We start from the raw sequence: 18,821 nt of genomic DNA, 5'->3' as shown, positions 1-18,821 counted from the left end.
CCACTAAGGAAGATAATGTGGTGATTATGTTAGATACCTTCAATAACAGTTATAGTTTTGTACAAAAATACATAAAACTACAGATGTACAGAAGAGTTTCTCAAGTCTTCATCTGGTGCTTGCTCTGGTTGTGTTGATCTTTTGCAATATGACTCTCCTAAAGACGCTTCTATATTCCTTAGTGTATCTCAGCCACACTCTTCTACCTTGGCCTGAAGCAGCCAGACGTCTGACACTGTATTTCAGATATCTGACTTTTCCCAACAATATATTTAGGCTGTGTCTAGCAGCTTCAAGTTTAAGAGCCAGTCATATTGCAATGCTAAGAGCATCCTGTAAACGTTTTCCTGAGATGTCAGCAATACCAGCACACTGACACTAGGGACCACATCCCACATAAAAAGGCTTTGGTTGACAATTCGGCTGAAGTGCAATGTCAACAACTCTGCTAGGCTGCACAGAGGCGTTTCGTCTGACACAGTGACCGTACAGACTCTGTGCACCCCAGAGACTGTCCGTGGCCCCAGGGTAGCCCCCCCCCAAGTAAGCAAATTGAGTATAGACCTCCCTCCCCTCTCAAACATAAAGGTTTTCCTAACTCGTCCTGAGTGATTTGGCCGTTATTGTCAACCCTGTGGTTTTGCTTTGGGGTAATACATCTCCAGATCTGACTGCCTATTTCCCGTATTTGTGATTTTCTACAGCTAATTGGCTCAATACTGAAGTCTGACCGAAGGGCACTGAGTGATGCTCGGGTTTCATTCTGGATAAGCCCCCGTGGCTGGGTAAGCTCCCGTGGTCGCCAGGCCACCATTTTCCAGGGTGAATAACGACATCCGCGAGCACAGCGCGCCCGTTTCGGGTCGTTGCTGGCAGGCTCCGCAGGAGGGGCGGGCACGGGCGGGTTCGGGCGCCGGGGCGCGGGGACCCTGTCGCAGCGGCGCCGCCCGCTGCCGCCGCGGCTGCGGCACTGCCGGTGCGGCTCCCGCTCCCGGGAGCCGAGCGGAGCGGAGAGGAGGGGAGAGGAGGAGCACAGCCACAGCCGCCGCCGCCGCCCCGCTCTGTGCCCGCGGCGGCCGGGGGGCGGGACGTCGCGGCACCCAGCCCCGCTGTCAGCGCCCGAGGGGCTGGGGGGCCCTGCCGGCCGCGGGCAGCTGCGAGGCGCGGCGGAGCGGAGCGGGGCCGCCGCTGCCGGGAGTCGTACCGCGGCAGGCGCCGAGCCGAGCCGAGCCGCAGCGGCGCCGCACCCCTGGCGCCGGATCCCCCGTCGCGGTGAGTGCAGCGGGCGTGGGGCGGCCCCGGCGCGGCAGGGCCCGTGTCCCGGTGCCCCCGCGGCGCTGGGGTGGCCGCGGCCCCGGGTCTGCGCCGGGGGCAGCGTGACACGGGCGGTTGAACAGGTTGCGTTGGGCATGTGGTGCGCGGCGCTCTCGGCACCCGCGGTTTTGGCGTTGAGGTAGTAGGAGCAGGATTTTTATTAGCGATTTAGCACTGCTGCTACTGCTAATACTAGTTTTTGATGCTATAAAACGCTTCCTAGGAGGCTGCGTCGTCAGCTGGGTGTCTGATAACTCTCGGGTATCCGGCAGCTGTCAGAAAGAAACACCAGGACATTTGGTTGTTTATCTCCAGCTCCATTGAGGCTTTAAGATGGTTCATACACATAAGGAACAACCAAAACTTTTCTTATCGGTAACAGTAAGAATGGAGAACAACAATTAGCTTTGGGCATCCTTATGGCTCTAACGGCAGTTTAATCTCCTCAGAGCAGGATTTTCTTAGGCAATGGTCTTTGCTTTAAATCACTTTTTTCCATAGTTTTTGAAGGACTGACATTTCCTTGTGCTAACTTTTTAACTCTGTCATATTTTTTCTTTTTCATAAGTAATTTATGCATAATGGGACCTTATTCCTTTTTATTATTCACTGAATGCATCGTTTGAATCTGCTGAGAGGTTATTTTATCCTTTTAATTTATTTAGTACAGGGTTCCATGTAATTTTACAAATATAAATCAGATTCCAGAGTTAAATAATTTTGAAGGGACTAACTAAAGGGAGACAATGCAATTCATGCCATTTCTAAGTTTGCAAAGTGATACTTAGAGATTGGAGAAGGGATGAGTAATTGATTGGGTGTTTTAGGTGTTTTCCTGCAATTTGCGGTGTTTTTTTGTTTGGTTGGTTTGTTTCTTTCTGAAGGGCATATGACATTTGCAAAAATTTGTCACTGTATCCTTGAAGGATTGTTCTGTAATAAAGAAGCAATATTACTGGATGAATTCTTTTCTCTTCCTACACTCTGTGTCCCTTGAATAATTGTGGTGTTCCAGAACACAAAGGCCCTGTATCTTAGTGCATACAAAGTGGTTCAAGAGGATGAAACAACTAATTGGTTGTGAATAAAAGAAAAAGAAATCAAATGACAGGCAACTGAAATGTTAACCATGCTCAGTTGCATTTTTCCATAGCAGTGCTTCATAAGTAGGCAGGTTTCAAAGTAGAATTTTTGTATTCATACAGTGTGCTCCGGGCACTTTTATTTTCTGGTTTTGAAAATATGCTTAACTATAGGTATACTCCCTGGGAAGTCACTTAAAAGATTTATACAGACTTAGCTGACCTGCAAGAATTAATTGTAGCTTTTCCAACTTTTCCAATGTGTTATTCCTTCATATGAACTCAAGTTTCTGATGTTCCCGAGGTACATGCTTTTAAGCTTCCAGTAAAAGACCTCACTGGACTTATGGGCTCATTTCACCCTCCTCCTGTAAGGAGAAGTATTCAATTTAGGTTTAGCATAAACATTTGTGAAATCTATGTTGTATTTTTTGGAATGTAGCTGGAGAGGCACTCTTAAGTGTCATGTAGCCTATCATGTTGTTATACCTATTCCATTCTTTTCATGCCCCATTATGGAGGGGCATGAAAGCAATAGCATATTTAAGGCTAAAAATCCTGTGCTATAATCTATATATGTTTGTTTGTTGTTTTTACATTGGAATAGGCAGAAACTAAATTTTTTCTCTGCCTGGATCTAACTTTCATTGCTAGTCAAGTCTAAAGTGTTAAAAATTACTCATGACAAGGTTGCAGTAATTTGATTTTTGTAATGTGCAGGTCTCTCCTAAGCTTTGAGAATTCTAGGCATATTTAATATTGTGCATTTGTGTCTTTACATACAGGTCAAAACCAGTTCTGCAGTATCTGAGGATGGATAAAGACTTCCGCTACTACTTCCAGCACCCGTGGTCTCGCTTAGTTGTGGCTTACTTAGTGATCTTCTTTAACTTCTTAATATTTGCTGAGGACCCAGTATCTCACAGTCAGACAGAAGCCAATGTTATTGTTGTTGGTAATTGTTTCTCCTTTGTAACAAATAAATACCCTGAAGGAGGAGGCTGGAGATTTTTGAAGGTGTTTCTGTGGCTGCTTGCCATTCTCACGGGACTGATAGCTGGGAAGTTTCTCTTCCATCAGCGCCTGTTTGGTAAGTTACATGATACACTTGCTGACTTCCTGGTAATGGCTTTCTGACTTTTCCTTTCAGCTCATGGCAATTTTGTAAGCTTTGCTATTTATTGCTTCTGCTGTTTAGAGCTGTATAGGACTCAGCACATCAAAGCTTACATCATTGTGGAAATTAATGCCATGTCTACTTATGTGAGCATAATTCTCAATGATTACAGGCAAAAAAGAATAGAAATAGTGAAAGCTGACATATTTTAAATACTTCAGAGGTCAGTAATTTTCATTTTTTCAGTGTTACAAAAATACTCCTTTGCACCTTCAGACCAGTTTTTAAATCTTATTATGTAACTTTCTCAGCAATTTAAAGAAAAGGGTGAAAACAGTACATGTCAAAAGTCATGTAAGTGGAACAATGGGCTGTTGTAAGTTTTAACAGAGCTGGGCTAAAAAGCTCCCATGTGGAAATGGGACTTCTGGAGAAGCAGGACCTGTCTCAGTACAGAGTGAGTCAGTAAAACCAAAAGGCAGGGAGTGGAGATAAACATGACAGTAAATGCTTTCTTACACAAGATGGGACTTAACTGGGGAACATGCTGCACATGGACTGAGTGAAAGGAATGGAAAATCCCTGGATTAAATCCTGAGACTGAGAATTTAGGTGTTAATATTATAGAGATAAAAAAATATCCACTGTTGTCGTAACTGGTATACAGAGAATGTTGCATCTGAGGGTTCAGGACTATCTCTCTGTTTTAGAGATAAGTAGACATGATGGAAAACATTTTTTCACTCCCGCCAGCTGCACTGTTCTTTGAAGCATCTCATTCTGGGTGTGTCGCTGCTGGTCTACATAGACAACTCCCATATTTTTATACTGGTAGGACTGCAGGATGGATGGTTACAGGAACACCTTGAAACACATGAGCAATAGGCCATTTCCTTAGTCTGTCTGTTTCTATTAAGATTGAGAGAGAGACACTAGTGTTTCAATAAATCAAATGTAAAGCTGTTGTATGAAGGAATGAACAAGCAAAGCCACGTTAAGAGACATCTTTTAAAACAGACTTCTCTTGAAGCATTTATTCTGAAAAATAAATAAGTGTCATGGTGGCTATTTCACTATTTTTACCACAGAGTCATGGTAAATGTAAAATGTTCCCATAAAGAGGACATTTTACCTAGAACAAGCACTGTCACAAGGATGTTTTTGTTTCCTATTGCCTAAGTTCCTGTGGAAATAGATACTCAGAAACAATAATAATGGAGAAAGATAGATGGTATACCTTTACTGAAAGCTTTCAAGGTGCACACCTGAGGTTTGTGCGCGCACACACACACACACACACACACACACACACACACACACACACGCACAGAGGCCCATACATACACATATGTGAGCAGGGGTCTTTCAGTTTCTATAACCTCTCCAGCAATTAACATATGAGATATCTGTGACCAACCATGATTCTCATTTCCATTGGAGCCCCACCCATAGAGGTCTTCAGAACTGCCCCTTGGAGAAGCTCAGGACCTCTAGGTCTTCTTCTTGTGTTTTGTCTCCAAACTATCTTGAAGGTGGCTTCTTCAAAACAGCATGTCCTTGAGAGAGCTTAAGAATGTATGAGAAAATGTTTTAGTAACTTCTAATACCACCTGATATGTGAGCCAGCCAGGAAAATCCATGTAACCTATAAACCCCCAAAAATCTACTAAATATATACTAAAATATTTAGGTATCATTTTCAATTCTGGCTTCCACAGTTGAAAAATTATTTTGTTATATAGAAGATTAAGGAAAAGTAATGAAACTGACGATAAAATTGGAAAATTAGCCCTATACTGAGAGGATTGAGTGGATAAAGGGAGCATAAAGGGAAGATTAGAGGGTGACTTGCTCAAATTTGATTTGAAGAACAGAACTTTCTGTTCAGCAAATGTATTGCAAGGTCCAGTGCGTGGAAGTGGCAAATAGCCAGCAACTTTTTTTTTATCTGAAAGGCTAGACATTGAGTGGGACAAGTTGTTATAGGATGTGACTTCATCATGACGTGAATTTTTCTTTTTGAGAATACATTCATCTGACTACAGAGTAATTATCTTTTATCTAGGTAGGTTATTATGATAATTCCTTCTTGATTTTTAAGTGTGTATTATAGATAAGATGTAGCTAAACATACATTTTAAAATGGCTTGAATCAGTATTACTGTCAAAAGGAGAAGGTCTGCCCAGCCTTGTGTCTGCTGCTTTGTGCATTTATGCAGTTGCTCAGTGAAACTAGATAGGGAACTTACCCACATTAGCAGTACCGATCTTTTGTTTCTGTAAGAATCACGCATCTGACCATACTGATGTTTGTGGCAACACTAAGATGGGGTTAGCATTGAGAGGAAACTAACAGACAAGAGATTCCTGACCCTGAAGATAGTGCTGGCTTACAGATAGTTGTGGTTGTGATCTGGGCAACCAGTATGGGTGTAGGAACAATCTGATTTGAGGCTAGTTGCTGCCCATTAAGCTTCATGGCAAGTTGAGCCAATGTAGATCCGTCACAGCCCCACTCTCCTAACCCCAGCCATGTCATTTTGGTGTCTCCCTCGAGCCAGTGCTACTGTTAATGTGACAGAGCAGCAAGCTGGTGCAGGCAGCTGATCTCATGGAAAACCAGTTGCCTCTGCTGTCATCTATGGCAGCTCCTTGAACCGATATGATCGCTTGAGTGCCAGTGCTGATGAAATGGCCAAGGACTGTGCAGCCAAGATAGCTGGGGGCCATGGCAGCCATACCTTGTGTTGGCTTGAGTGCTGTGGGACTGCACCCACACAGTGTGTCAGTGGAAACATGCTGTTGCTTGTGATACAGTGTGAGCAGATGGCAGTCAGTGTGACTGGAGAGCTGACTGTATTGCTGACTGTGTGGTCATGCTAGCTGTAAACTAGCTAGTGTGAATGGCAATTGCTTTTAGGAGATGATGATGTGGATTTACAGCTTCAGAGTATCTGTCTCCAGAAGTTTTGTACAGCCCATGCAGAAAGATTTTCTGCCAGTTATTTGCTACTGCCTAGAAATCCCTCCTTTTGTTGAGATCCTCATTGAGTATATCCTCTGGATCTTCTGGCATAAAACACTTCATTAATTCACTCCTTTATTGTTTTAAGTTTCCCTAGTCTATCTTCTTAAGTAGCTGATGCTTCTGAAATTTTTTTGCTATTTTTTTTAATGTATAATTGCTTGGGACCATTCTGTTTTTTAATCCTTGTTCATTTATTTTGTTTTTTTCTTGGCTACATTCTATTTGTAGAGGAAATTGTGACTATTTTTTTTCTTGTGGCCTGTGTATAACTTCCTGCGGTCAGGAAACCACATGGCACCAGTCAATCTTTCCCTGTCAGATCTTGGCTCACAGTGTGGGCTGGAAATTGAGATTGAGAAGGATTAGTCTGCACATCTCACTTTAGATGAAGAGGAGTGGAATGGATTTTCTTTCTCAATGCCCTTCCTGCTCTTTTGTCCCTTGTCTTCTGTATTTCTTGCTGCTGAGTTTGCATATGAACTAAAAAAATAGCGTAGCTGGAACTGTGTCATAATACAGTTTACCATCTGTGACAGAGACTGTCTGATAGCCATGACTGTCACGGACTGTAAAAATAAATAAGTTCAAGCAGGCTGAGTGTCTAAAAGTGGAAGGAGAAGGGTTCTGGAAACAGTATTTAAGTTTCCTCACTCAGTTTACAAAGAGATAGGGGAGTAGTTGAACTACACTGATTAGAAGTAGAGATCTCGACTACAGGACATAGTGGGATGTTTTTTGATGATAATATTCATTGAACAGTAACCTTTGAACAGTAACTTCTTCATGGAATCCTTCATGACTTAAAACAAGATTAGAAAACAATTACATTTCTTGCTGTTCAGTCAAGAAATAGCTTACTTCATTTGATAAATAGCTCCTATGATAAGTATTTGCAAGGAAAACATCCCTTATCTAGGACATCCTTTATATCTTTATGGCATGTAGTCAGAACAAGTAGAATTTTAACATTGTCTCTTGGCTCTTATCCACTATGTTATTTTGATTCATCACTAAGCATATTTTCTATTTGGTTAGATAATGTGTTCTGCCATGCTTTTTATTTTGAAATGGAAAATGAAAGGTCATAGATAGATACTGAAAGTTTGGAGAAATGAAAAATAAAGAGATATATATGTTCTGTATAAGAGAGTTACTTGATGAAGATGAAGGTGGTAATTTCATTGTGCTCACTTAGGGATTTCTTGATTAATTTTCTGCTTTATTAAAATCAAAAAGAGCTTACAGACTTATCTGTTTGATGACACTATGTACTCAGAAAATGCATTCAAATCCTGACTTAAAAGAAATCCGTGAATAAGCTTTTGCACATTTTTCATATTGCTCTGGAGCATTGTCTGGAAAATAGCACAGTGTTTAGTGTGTAGAAAGTATATATTTTAGTTGGCACCTGTTCAGCATATGCACAGTTGCAGTTCTACACTATGACTTCAGGCCTGAATTCTAAGTTCAGTGGGAAGTATTTTGGCCAAAAGTTCAGGCTATGCATTTTGCATCATTGTATATAAACATGATCTATCACTTGAGTATAAAATAATCTTTCATTTGAATAGACTTTTAGCAGTATGCATAAATGGGCAGTATACCTGGAAAAATAGTATCTTAATTTTCAGTCCAGCATCTTTGCTTTAACTGTTTTCTGCGTGTACTAATCCTTACCTTATGCTGCAAATTAGATACATTGGTTTTTAAAAACTTACTACGAAACATGGATGTGTGTACCTGCCCATTTTTCTAACTGATTTTAAAGATGTATTAAAATATGATTAAAAGCCTGATTACAGAGACTGTATTTTATTCAATTACCAATGAATGTGCTTAGATTTATATTTGTAAGTTCCTTTCTAAGTGATGTGGATGGGAACTAAATATTTAATGTGTTACAGAATAAAATACAGAAAACAAGATATATAGAACTAAAGGTGTATAATCATCATAATACAGCAAGCAAATTAGAACTGTTGAATAAATGTTAAATTTAATGGATTGCTCTCTTACAAATGTTCACAGTATGCAGTTTGCTTAAAATTAGATGATAATCTGAGCTTCACAGACACGAGGATACATAAATAAAGCACTCATTATAGGATTTGCACTGAGATGTGGATATACATGAATTTTGCAAATTTTTTAATGGATAGTAGTGCCATGCTGGGAGTAATTTCATGATAGACTGTTTCAAAGAAAACACCCACTGAGGACCTGTTGTCTGGAAACATTACTCTTTTTGTCAAACATCTTATCTGGAAGGCTCTAAAAGATGTTGCAAACCTCTCAAAACCAGACGGTTCAGTGTCTGCTTTTATGCTGAAATTTAAAGTGTGTATCCAATGAAGCAAGGAATGTATGCAGATTCATAGAGGAAATTAGGCAGGCTGGGATTTAGTCAGGATGATGGTGCACTAAATAGGAAATGTAAATCTATTAGGTGGTAAGAGGATAAATTCATACAATATAGTACATCTATGATTAATTAGCATCCCAATATATTAGGGGTCATGTTAGTGTAAAGTCTGGCCAGTGGTATTGCTACTGGAGTTGACATGTCACTTTCATAGTGGTGTTTGTGCAATAGCTGGTGAACCAAATGTAATCTGTTTTGCAAAAAACCTTCCCATAGATGTGATAAGATATTTGCATGGTTGTTCTTCAACCAGATTGTTTCCCATTCTTGTTTGATAGCAGTGATAGGAACAGTTGCACCACCATCTGTAGAAACAAGTGATGGGTGTGTGGCAGTGCTTGTATAAAATTCTAAACTGACTGATAGAGCATATTCTTTTCAGTTGTCAGCTCTGTCTTACATTACAGTAAGAACTGTCACGTAAGACCCAGCAACTTTGTGCCTGCTTTTTCTTTTCCATTGATGACTTCAGCCTCATAGAAAGCAGCTAATCTCATAGCTGGTAAAAAGTACTATCTTCAAAAGTCTGTTCAGTATTTTGATAAGAGTGATTAAGTTAATACTGTTGAACGTGTTTGAGGTCTACTGTGATTGCTTCACAATCTATTCACCTCTTTTGTTTCCAGTAAAATTTTGGAGCAATACAATAAAATTATTTTGGTCCTACAAAATGTGTGCTAAGGGGCCAGTCTAACAGCTTGCTAATAATAGCGCACAAATGACTATGAGCAAGCATTTCTGAGAGCCAGAATCCTCAACAACAGAAAAAAACCCCCAACAAACATAAAAAGAAGAAGCTCAGAGCCAGCCACTGAGTGCAGGCTCATCAGATTGCAGCTCTGGCAAGTTGCCAGTAATTAAGATATCAGTTTATTTTAAACTTTACATCATTCAGGAGGGTGACCACAAATGACCTTTCAAATATAAATGAAAAGCATGCAAGTGACCTCCTAATGTCTTCTTTTACTCTTTTATTTTTAAAAGAGCCATAACATCTCACTGCTTTCTCTCTTCATGCACAGTGAGAAGACTGCTGTTGTCTGCACTTAGCCTTAGTTGTGGAATTAATCTCTGGGTAGTAAATTATAGAGTTTAATGGGAGAAATACAGGCAATAGTTAAAAAACTATTATTCTCTCTTTAATGAAAGCTTTGATTCTGCTGGAGGTGCATGTTCCATTCCTCAAGCAGAAGCATGAGAATGTGAGAAGAACTACACGTCATGTTTTCCACAGTGGGGAAGCTCTAGATAATATTTAGTATCCAGTGACTGAAAACTAAAAATAAGTTCATTGCTACTTCTTATTGATGTGTCAAATCTGTGTTTTGATCTTTTTGACATGACTTTCAGATTTTTCTTTCCATTTGAAACAGCAAGTGATTTTGGAATGATGCCTGCCATTACTGGAATAATGTGTCTCCATTCCTTAATTTCCAGATATAGAAGTGACCTTATTCCTAGTAGTCACAGCCTGATGGGCATAGTGCAGGTGCAGCCTAGTGCAGGGGCAAATTTCTTCCATCCTTATTCAATACAACAAGGAGATGGAGAGGATGTTAGTGTGGAACATCACTTCGATATGCCTGCAAGAGAGCCCTAAGGGGAACATGATTTCCTTGGTCAGAGTGGCATGAAGGTCTTTCCCATGCAAGGCAACATTTCTCTTTGTGTGTTTCTTTTCTGATGGGACTCTAAGTCAGCCTGTGCACCTGCCTTAAAAAGTTATGGGGTTTTGTGTTTTGGTTTTTTTTTTCAATAGCAAAATGAAAAAATCCTCAACATTCTGGGTCTTAAAATTTGAATACATTCGCAGGATTTAAGAACTATTTAGCAATTAGTAAATGTGGTTTATACATTTTTTATACATATTTTACATATGGCAAAAGTGAAAAGAATTTGTAAGTGTACTTGCTAACCAGAGTCACTTTCAAGAATGAGAGATCAGTAATTTCTCCCTATGGCACAGATAGGGCAGAAACACGCTATTTCTAGATGTGATTGCTGAGATGTATGAGGCACATACCCTAATTTCAGATGCTGGAAAACAGAATTTTCTGCTTTCTTTTTTTTCCTCGGAGGAGAGCAGTACCCTTTTGCCCACTGAGCAGCTTTTGCCAGGGGATGGCGGGAACAGCAGAGACTTTTCTGCTTTGAGGATTCACACTCTCCCTGGTGCCTTCAGGTGGGAAGGGAGTCTCCCAGGGCAGACTGGACATCTGGCTAGAGGTAGCTGCAGAGTCTTGAATTCATCTGCAACACAGGGGTACGATCTTTCAAAGTGGCTGGCTGCTTAGGGCTTTTCAGGTTCTCTTATGCACATGCCAAATAATGTTTTCTATTTCTGGGACACTGATGCAACATCTACTAAGAAACATACTTTCGTTTAATACTAAAGCAAAGAAGAAACAAAGTCTGTACAAGATTAGTTAAAGTCAGACATGCTAACCAAATAATGAAAATAATAATTAGGGCACTGAGGAAGAAAGACATGAGGCAGGATAAAAGAAAACATTCCTAGAGAGTCAAAGCAGCAAAAATATTTAATTTTAGCTTGCTTGAGTAAAAGGTCTAAAAATTGTGAGACTGCAGTTTTAATTAACAAAGCCACACAAATATCCTAGCTGTTTTGCTAATCTGTGCTCATAGATGTAAGTGAGAGAAAACCCAATGGTGCAATGTGCTGGAGGTATAGAAAAGGAAGGAGAAACTGAAAACTAGTATTTTCTGTGGAACTTCTGTGGAGTTCCTGACCTGGGGGCTTCAGGACTTTACACAGCATTCAATTTTGTGTCACTTTCATACAAGTAAAAAAGTCTTTGCAAACAGTTTTCTCCATGCCTACCACTTTGTTTGATGTTCTCCTTGATATATACCAGCTTAGATTACTTTGAAATGGTTTGGGGCTTATATCCCATGAGCCTCCTCTCTGTGGAAACCAAAGGTGGAACAATTTTTTTCTAAATCAGAGATCACTTCTGTATGACTTACTTAAATGCAGAGATTAAAACAGGAGTGCTGCGCTTTTAGGGATGTCTACAGGTTTTAATCTCTTAGGCTGCAGATAAAAAAGCAAATTTCTCTTGAGACTGTGTTTCTCATTGCTGTGGCCGGGCACATACCAGAGCGAATGCAGTGGGCTCTTCAGAGGGAAGGGCTATTCTGCATATGCAAAGAGCTTACCAAGGCAGCCTGTGTGTACCCAGAGGTTGTCAGAATGCCATTCTAGGTATCAGACTAAATCAGAACTTGATGGAGGCTCATATAAGGTTGTGTATGAAACATGAATTATTGATCCTTGGATTTCTAGATGCAGCTTGATATCCCAATACTGTTGATGTGGAATTGCTGTAGATTATATGCTTGTGTTTGTATGATTGTCTTATTTTTTTTTTTAATAATGTTGGACTCTCCTTCTGCCTTCAGACAAGTGTGCATATATCTCTCTAGGGATGCATTCTGCCTCAGGTTACTCCAGGAATGGGGTTGGTGGACTTGGCAGTGTTCGGTGTATGGTTGGACTCGATGATCACAAGAGTATTTTCCAACATAAATTCTGCGATTCTGTGATTTCTGACTACAAAACATGTGGCTCTTTACAATGTGTTAGCTCCACCACAATTTTGATGCCTCATCTTCCAGCAAAACTGCTCAGCTGGGATTTTGATTTATCAGAAAATGAGTAATAACAGATCTGTTCTTTTCATGCTGTGATAATGGTTATAGAATACAAGATCCTGCTGTTGTATAACAGGGGCAGTTGCTGCAATTACAGTCTATTCAAACAACTGGCCAGAACCAAAGTTACTGGAGGAAAATTAGCTTTTAGCAGCAGTTCAGGCAGAAAGAATTATCTTTCAACAGAGGAGCACCTTCTAGTGGTAGTGAATAAATATAGCTGGTAGTTAAACTTCTCTAAATAAGGAGATGTTAATATGCTAGACAAAGAACACTAATGAATATTTCTGTTCAATATTTTTATGATTAAATAATTATATTAAACATAAAGGAAAAACCAAGCCAGAGCAGAGAAAGCTTATATTTGGAAAAATTAAAACATTTTTCAATGACACTGTTCCCTGCTCCTCCACTCTCCCCTGCCAAGCTACTAAGATTCTAGGGTTTTATGCACTTACTGTGAAACAGTATTTTTGTGTGTTCTAGTTTGAAATGTACCTACCCGTTGGCTTTTTTAGTAATGAAAATTTGGATTCATTATACATCTGATTTAGATCCAAAGGAAATTTGCTGTGGAACTGTTATTTTGTTCGGTTTCACTGATTGTTAACACAGTTTCTCTCGGCAGTGTATTTCTGGTAAATATATTTTCTCAGTATAGTATTTGCTATGGTTAATTTTACAAATAACTTAGTATCAAATTACTTAAAAGGCAATTTTTCATAAAAAATTTCCTACTAAATATTGTGGATTAGTCAAAACTGTGGACTTCTACTCTTTCAATTTGTATATATTAGATAACCCTTTTTGGACACGATTACATAGTCCACATAATACAAATGAATGATGTACTATTTCTAGAAAGGCAAATTAAGATTAATAAGCAACACTTAATATTATGTGATTGTAGGAGAGTTGTGCATTAGTGGAAGTTAACTGTATGAAACGTATTCATACTTAGATTTTCACAATGTTCCTCTGAATTTTGCAGTTGTGTGAACAAATGTCAAGTACAAAAAATCTGATTTTCAGGTGCTTAAAAGAAGACACAGCTGTTTGGTTTGTAACTCTGTAAACATATTCCTAGGTTTTCAAAGTAGGAAACTTAACCTTTTTGCTTTCTGAAGAAATTTTTAAGCATTTGGAAACTTCAGTCCAAAGCCGAAATAGATCTTGTGAACATTTTAACCTGTGAAAGCCCATTTCATATCACTTGTTATGGTGGCACCATTATAAATTAGATTTGTTGAAACAGCTAGTAATTTGGCATCCTCCATCCCATGGTAGGAGGGCAAAGGAGCGCTAAGACAACTAGAAATCTGGAGCCAAGTTAATGCAGTTGTGGAGTTGTCAACTGCTCCTGTAACTCTGGGCACAATATTCTGCAAAATATTGCAAGTGCCACACAGTTACTTGTTAGAAGTATGACTGCCTAACCTTAAGACTGTTTTGAGTTCAGCAGTATAGGACTTGATTAATCAAGTTCTGGTATAGGACTTGATTAACTAATTGTACCCTTTTTTGGTGCTCAGGCAAGTGTTGATTTGGAAGCATTTTCAGGTGCTAGTTGAGAAATATATTGCTTATGAAACAACAGTTTTCACCAAGTCTGGAAGGGCTCAGGTCTAAGTGCATATCCTTCACTGTGTGGTAGAGAGCATCTTTTTGTCACAGGAATGTGCTTCCTCTTTATCCCTCAAAACCAATTATCCACTTGTATTTTGCACTGGAAATGCAGACATGCCCAGTAACCCCTGGGAACCCTGTTTGTCCGCAGTGAGGTCCAGTCACAGGGTCCAGAACAGGCAGCACAGTTGCAAATATTTATTGAATAAAAAGATAAAACAAACCCCATGCTTAATCTGCTTTGTTTTCTGACTCAAAAATGCTTTACAAATGTTTATTTTAAAGGGCTGTGTAGTAGATAGAGTGTAAGCAATTCTATTTACTGTTAAAATAAGCCTGCGAATCGGTTTCAGGAGAAAAGAACAAACAGTATAGAAAAAACCTGATTATTTTGACAAGTCATTACAAAGTATCATTAAACTGGTATTGAAGAAGAGAGATTAGAGTACTGTCCTTCAGAGTGCAGCATCAGCATTATATAGGCTATAAATACTGCTGTTTCTTCTATCCACTATGAAATTTGGATTCCAATGAATTCAAAGAAGAAAAATGTAATTTCTGTAGGCACTGCATATAAGGTGATGAAACATTGTAGTTCTAAAGTAAAAAAAAAAAATAAGGAGAATCATGAAATCCCTTTTGTAGGCCTGGCAGTTAAAAAAAAAACAGTTTTCTTAAAAATGCTAAAAATTCTTAAAGGATAAAGAATGGAAAAATATAATTAATACTTACACATGCCCTCTAGCCAACTTTTATTATGCATTGAGGACATCTAAAGAGAAATTTTTTTCCACATGAATTTTGTAACCTGGGATACATTCACATAGAAATTAAAAGTTACACCTCATGAACAAATGCACTGGCATTTTCTACTGCTAACGCAGGGTTTTCAGTTACTTCCCCACTAAAAATGCACTAAAACGTTACAGGAAATCAATATCTATTTTTACAGATTTCCTTTTGTCTGCATCAGCATAATTGTCTAAACCTGAAATAATAACATCAGTAATAGTGAAGTCCATAATTAAAATTAAATGCTAAGTCTGTATAATAGAAATGGACAGATGCAGAAAAACTCAGTATTAAGCCTGTCTACGGACTTTAATTCTGGCATAGCTTTACGTTTTCCAACATTATTTGCATTTTACAACTCTTTCAAAACAGCAGCCTGAGACAAGGCTTCTAGTTAATAGTAATGACATTAATGAAAGGCAAAGAGTGAGTTGTGGTGCCTTCATGAACCCCCCTGCAATGTTTGATATTGCAGTTGGCACTGACCATCACTACCCTGCTCTTGGTTGCCTTTGGGTAATCCATTAAGAAAAGAAAATGTCAGCCCTTTCCTTGCAGCAGCAAAAGTCCATCCTCCTGTTCTTGTTTTGGTATTAAAAGATGAATGTGCCTTCTTTTGAACTTTTCTATTACTTTTTTCTTTGAGAAATAGCAAGCAATCTTTAAAGGCTATGTGGCATTTCTAAAGTGACATTTCTTCCCATAAGGAAGGCAGAGTGCTATACATTTCACTTGCATGCCCTCACCTGTGGTCTCTAGTTCAGATCAGGACCTTAAGACCACCAAAATCAGGCAAGATGGACTGCACAAGAAGCCCAGTGGAAAACCATCAAGCTCTTGATGTCAGTCTGCTGACCAGTGTTGGCTTAGCTGATGGGAAACCGGAGATCCTAAGTTCCCATTGTCCTAGCACAGGATGTTCTAGGTGGGTCTGTAGCTGAGACCTTGACCGTTACATTTTATGATATTAGGCTGCATTTTACCTTAGACTGCAAAAGCTGAGAATGGCAGTGCTCCCTGATTAAGATTAACCTTTCCCAGCTGGAGGAAGTCCCATCCATGCTGAGTCATGTGAAGAGGAAAGGACTGAGCTGGTAAGTGTTAAGGTGGGAGAAGTCCTGAAAAGAAAGCTTGGGAAGCTTGGGAGGGCTATGGATTTGGTAGGTCCCTGCACGAGAACAGCACATCCTATCATCTCTGACTGTGGGCTTCAGGCAGAGCACAGGGAGACTTGGCCACTCAGAGTCTTGGATCTTTCTCTAAGGCAGGAGCAGAGAAGCTACATTTCTTTACAATGCAGATGGTGAACTTAGCCATATTACCTGCTTCTGCTGAGGTCCCTCCAGCTGTAGAATCAGTATAGAGGTATTTTTTATTTCTGCCTAAAGAGATTTGGTTTCCACAGATGAAAGCTGTGTACAAAGGTGAAGCATTTTAATAGTGTTTGTTACAGCCTTTTGCCAAGAGACATATTTCTGAGGCATGGAAAAGAAAAGCTTTTGTATGAGAATACATTTGTTTATGTATGTTGAAAAGAAAACAAAACTTTCAGGAATGTTTGAAAATTTTTATTTAAAAATTATAAGCTTCCATCTTAATAAGTGAACATTTCAGGTAATTTCCCTATGAGATGAAAATATTGTAAAGACAAACAGAGAATGTAAAGATTGCTTTCCTTAGCAGCTCTGGGACATATCTTTTCAACTTAGAGATTTTTGTTTTAACAATTTTTGCTTAGAAAATAATGCTGAATTTACAGTAGTAAATGAGAAGGTTGTTGCTCTGGCAACAGCTGAGCATGTACATAAGAGATCAAATCTCTGTCTTGTGTTCCTCTAGAATATTACAAAGATGTTAGAATATCTAGATAAGGTACATGAAAGATATCTAGATCTGCAGCCACTTTTGTAGGCTAATATATTATTACAACAATCAATAATGTGTTCAAACTCATAATAGGTAGGCATTTAACTGGATGCTATGTCCTTAGATTTAATCTAAACAAAGATGTGTATGAAACCAGTATTGCAACATACTTGTCATAGTAAACGGTGTAGACTTTGGCTCTTAGCTGTTTAGTTTATTGCTTCCTTATTGTTGCAAAATAGAATAAGATTATTTAATTTTATTTGTTTATGTCATTCTATCTTGGTAACATTATAATACAATATTTTAGGAGCACGTATGTCAAAGTAAAAATATGACTGAGTAAATATGAGCAGATGTCTTGTGCCCTTTAACTCTTATTTAGTTGAAAACCTTTGATTTTCTTTGAACACTAGCATTAGTTCAGCCTAGTTGAACAAAAATGCTTTAAAAAGGTGTGTTTAATTGATTATGTAATCATTTATAAACAGGAAAACCAATGTCTAGTACTCTTGTCAGTTGCTAGGGTGTATTCACAGCTGAGTATCATGGGAAACAGGACTAGTTGTGGGGAAGAAAGGGAAGAATTTTTCAAGAGTTTTGTGTCCTGAAGATGTATTCTTGAAGATTACATGGTGCCTTTAGACTCAGCCCAGGACAAGGCATGTTGAGAGAGAAGTCCAGGATGGCAGAACAGATGACAGAGGCACTGTGACACAGATGTGTTTTGTAGCAATGCCTGCATCTGCATTTTTCCCTTCTGTTCTTCATTATTCAGGGTTGGTTGAGACTAATCTTTTCAGAAGCGTAAGGTGATTTCTTCACTTTTCCTTCCCCATTTTCTTTTATGTGTGTGAGTACCTGGGACCTCTATTATAGACAGCTTTATTGACAGATAATTAATGAGCTTTATAGGATTGTGTGGACTGTGTAGGATACACATGGAGGCAAGGATTTACTTACATACACAGTTCATTCCATTTTTTTTTTTTTGTGAGACACAGGGAGCAATGCAGAAAACTGATTATGAACTGAGAAGTTAGGATGCCCCCTTACTCAGTCCTACGTAAGTGAACTGGAGTCCTACATAAGTGAACCAGCTTGACCCTGCTTGTTCCCAGCAAAGAGGTTGCTGGGAACATGCTGTTTGTGCCTCTTGCATATATTCTTGCGAGGCGGGGAGGATCAAAGGATATTAAAATCAGTATTGTCTTGGTTAAAATCATAGAACCATTTAGTTTGGAAAGACTTTTAAGATCATCGAGTTCAACCATTTAACCCAGCACTCCCAAGTCCACCATAAAACCATGTCCCTGAGTTCCACATCTACGTATCTTTTAAATACCTCCAGGGGTGGTTACACAACCTGTTTTCTTTGCAGTCTGTTCCAATGCTTGATAACCTTTTGAAGCCATGTCCACTTGTCCTGTTGCTTGTTACATGGCAGAAGAGACTGACCCTGATGTCACTACAACCCTCTGTCAAGTAGTTGTAGAGAGCACTAGGTCCTTTTCTCCAGGCTAAACATCCACATCTCTCTCAGCTGCTCCTCCTAAGACTTGTGTTCCAGAGCCTTCACCAGCTTTGTTGCCCTTCTCTGGACACACTTCAGCACCTCAGTGTCTTTCTTGAAGTGAGGAGCCCAAAACTGAACACAGGATTTAAGGTGCAGCTGAACAATCACTTCACTAGTCTTGCTGGACACACTATTTCTGATGAAAGCCAGAATGCCACTGGCCACCTTGCCCATCTGAGCACACTGCTGGTGCAAGTTCAGGCTGCCAACCAAGCCTCCAGATCCCATTTCCAGCCATTCTGCCCCTGGCCTCTAGCATTGCATGGAGTTGTTGTGACCCAAGTGCAGTACTTGACAGCTGGCTTTTTTGAACCTCATACAAT

General features: G+C 39.5%; 1 protein-coding gene across 1 annotated transcript in view; it reads left to right on the top strand.

Moving 5' to 3' along the window:
* The first annotated feature begins 969 nt into the window (after window positions 1–969).
* The window catches only part of TMEM117 (transmembrane protein 117), a 213,999-nt gene continuing 196,147 nt past the window's right edge, over window positions 970–18,821 (top strand). The window contains exons 1-2 of the mRNA XM_071549985.1: window positions 970–1,272; window positions 3,182–3,486. Of these exons, the coding sequence (XP_071406086.1) occupies window positions 3,210–3,486 (277 nt within the window). The 5' untranslated portion in view covers window positions 970–1,272; window positions 3,182–3,209. The remainder of the gene's footprint in view (window positions 1,273–3,181; window positions 3,487–18,821) is intronic.

This window comes from Pithys albifrons, chromosome 3 (assembly GCF_047495875.1).
Source record: "Pithys albifrons albifrons isolate INPA30051 chromosome 3, PitAlb_v1, whole genome shotgun sequence".
Taxonomy (NCBI): Eukaryota; Metazoa; Chordata; class Aves; order Passeriformes; family Thamnophilidae; genus Pithys; species Pithys albifrons.
This window is presented reverse-complemented; position numbering and strand designations above follow the sequence as displayed.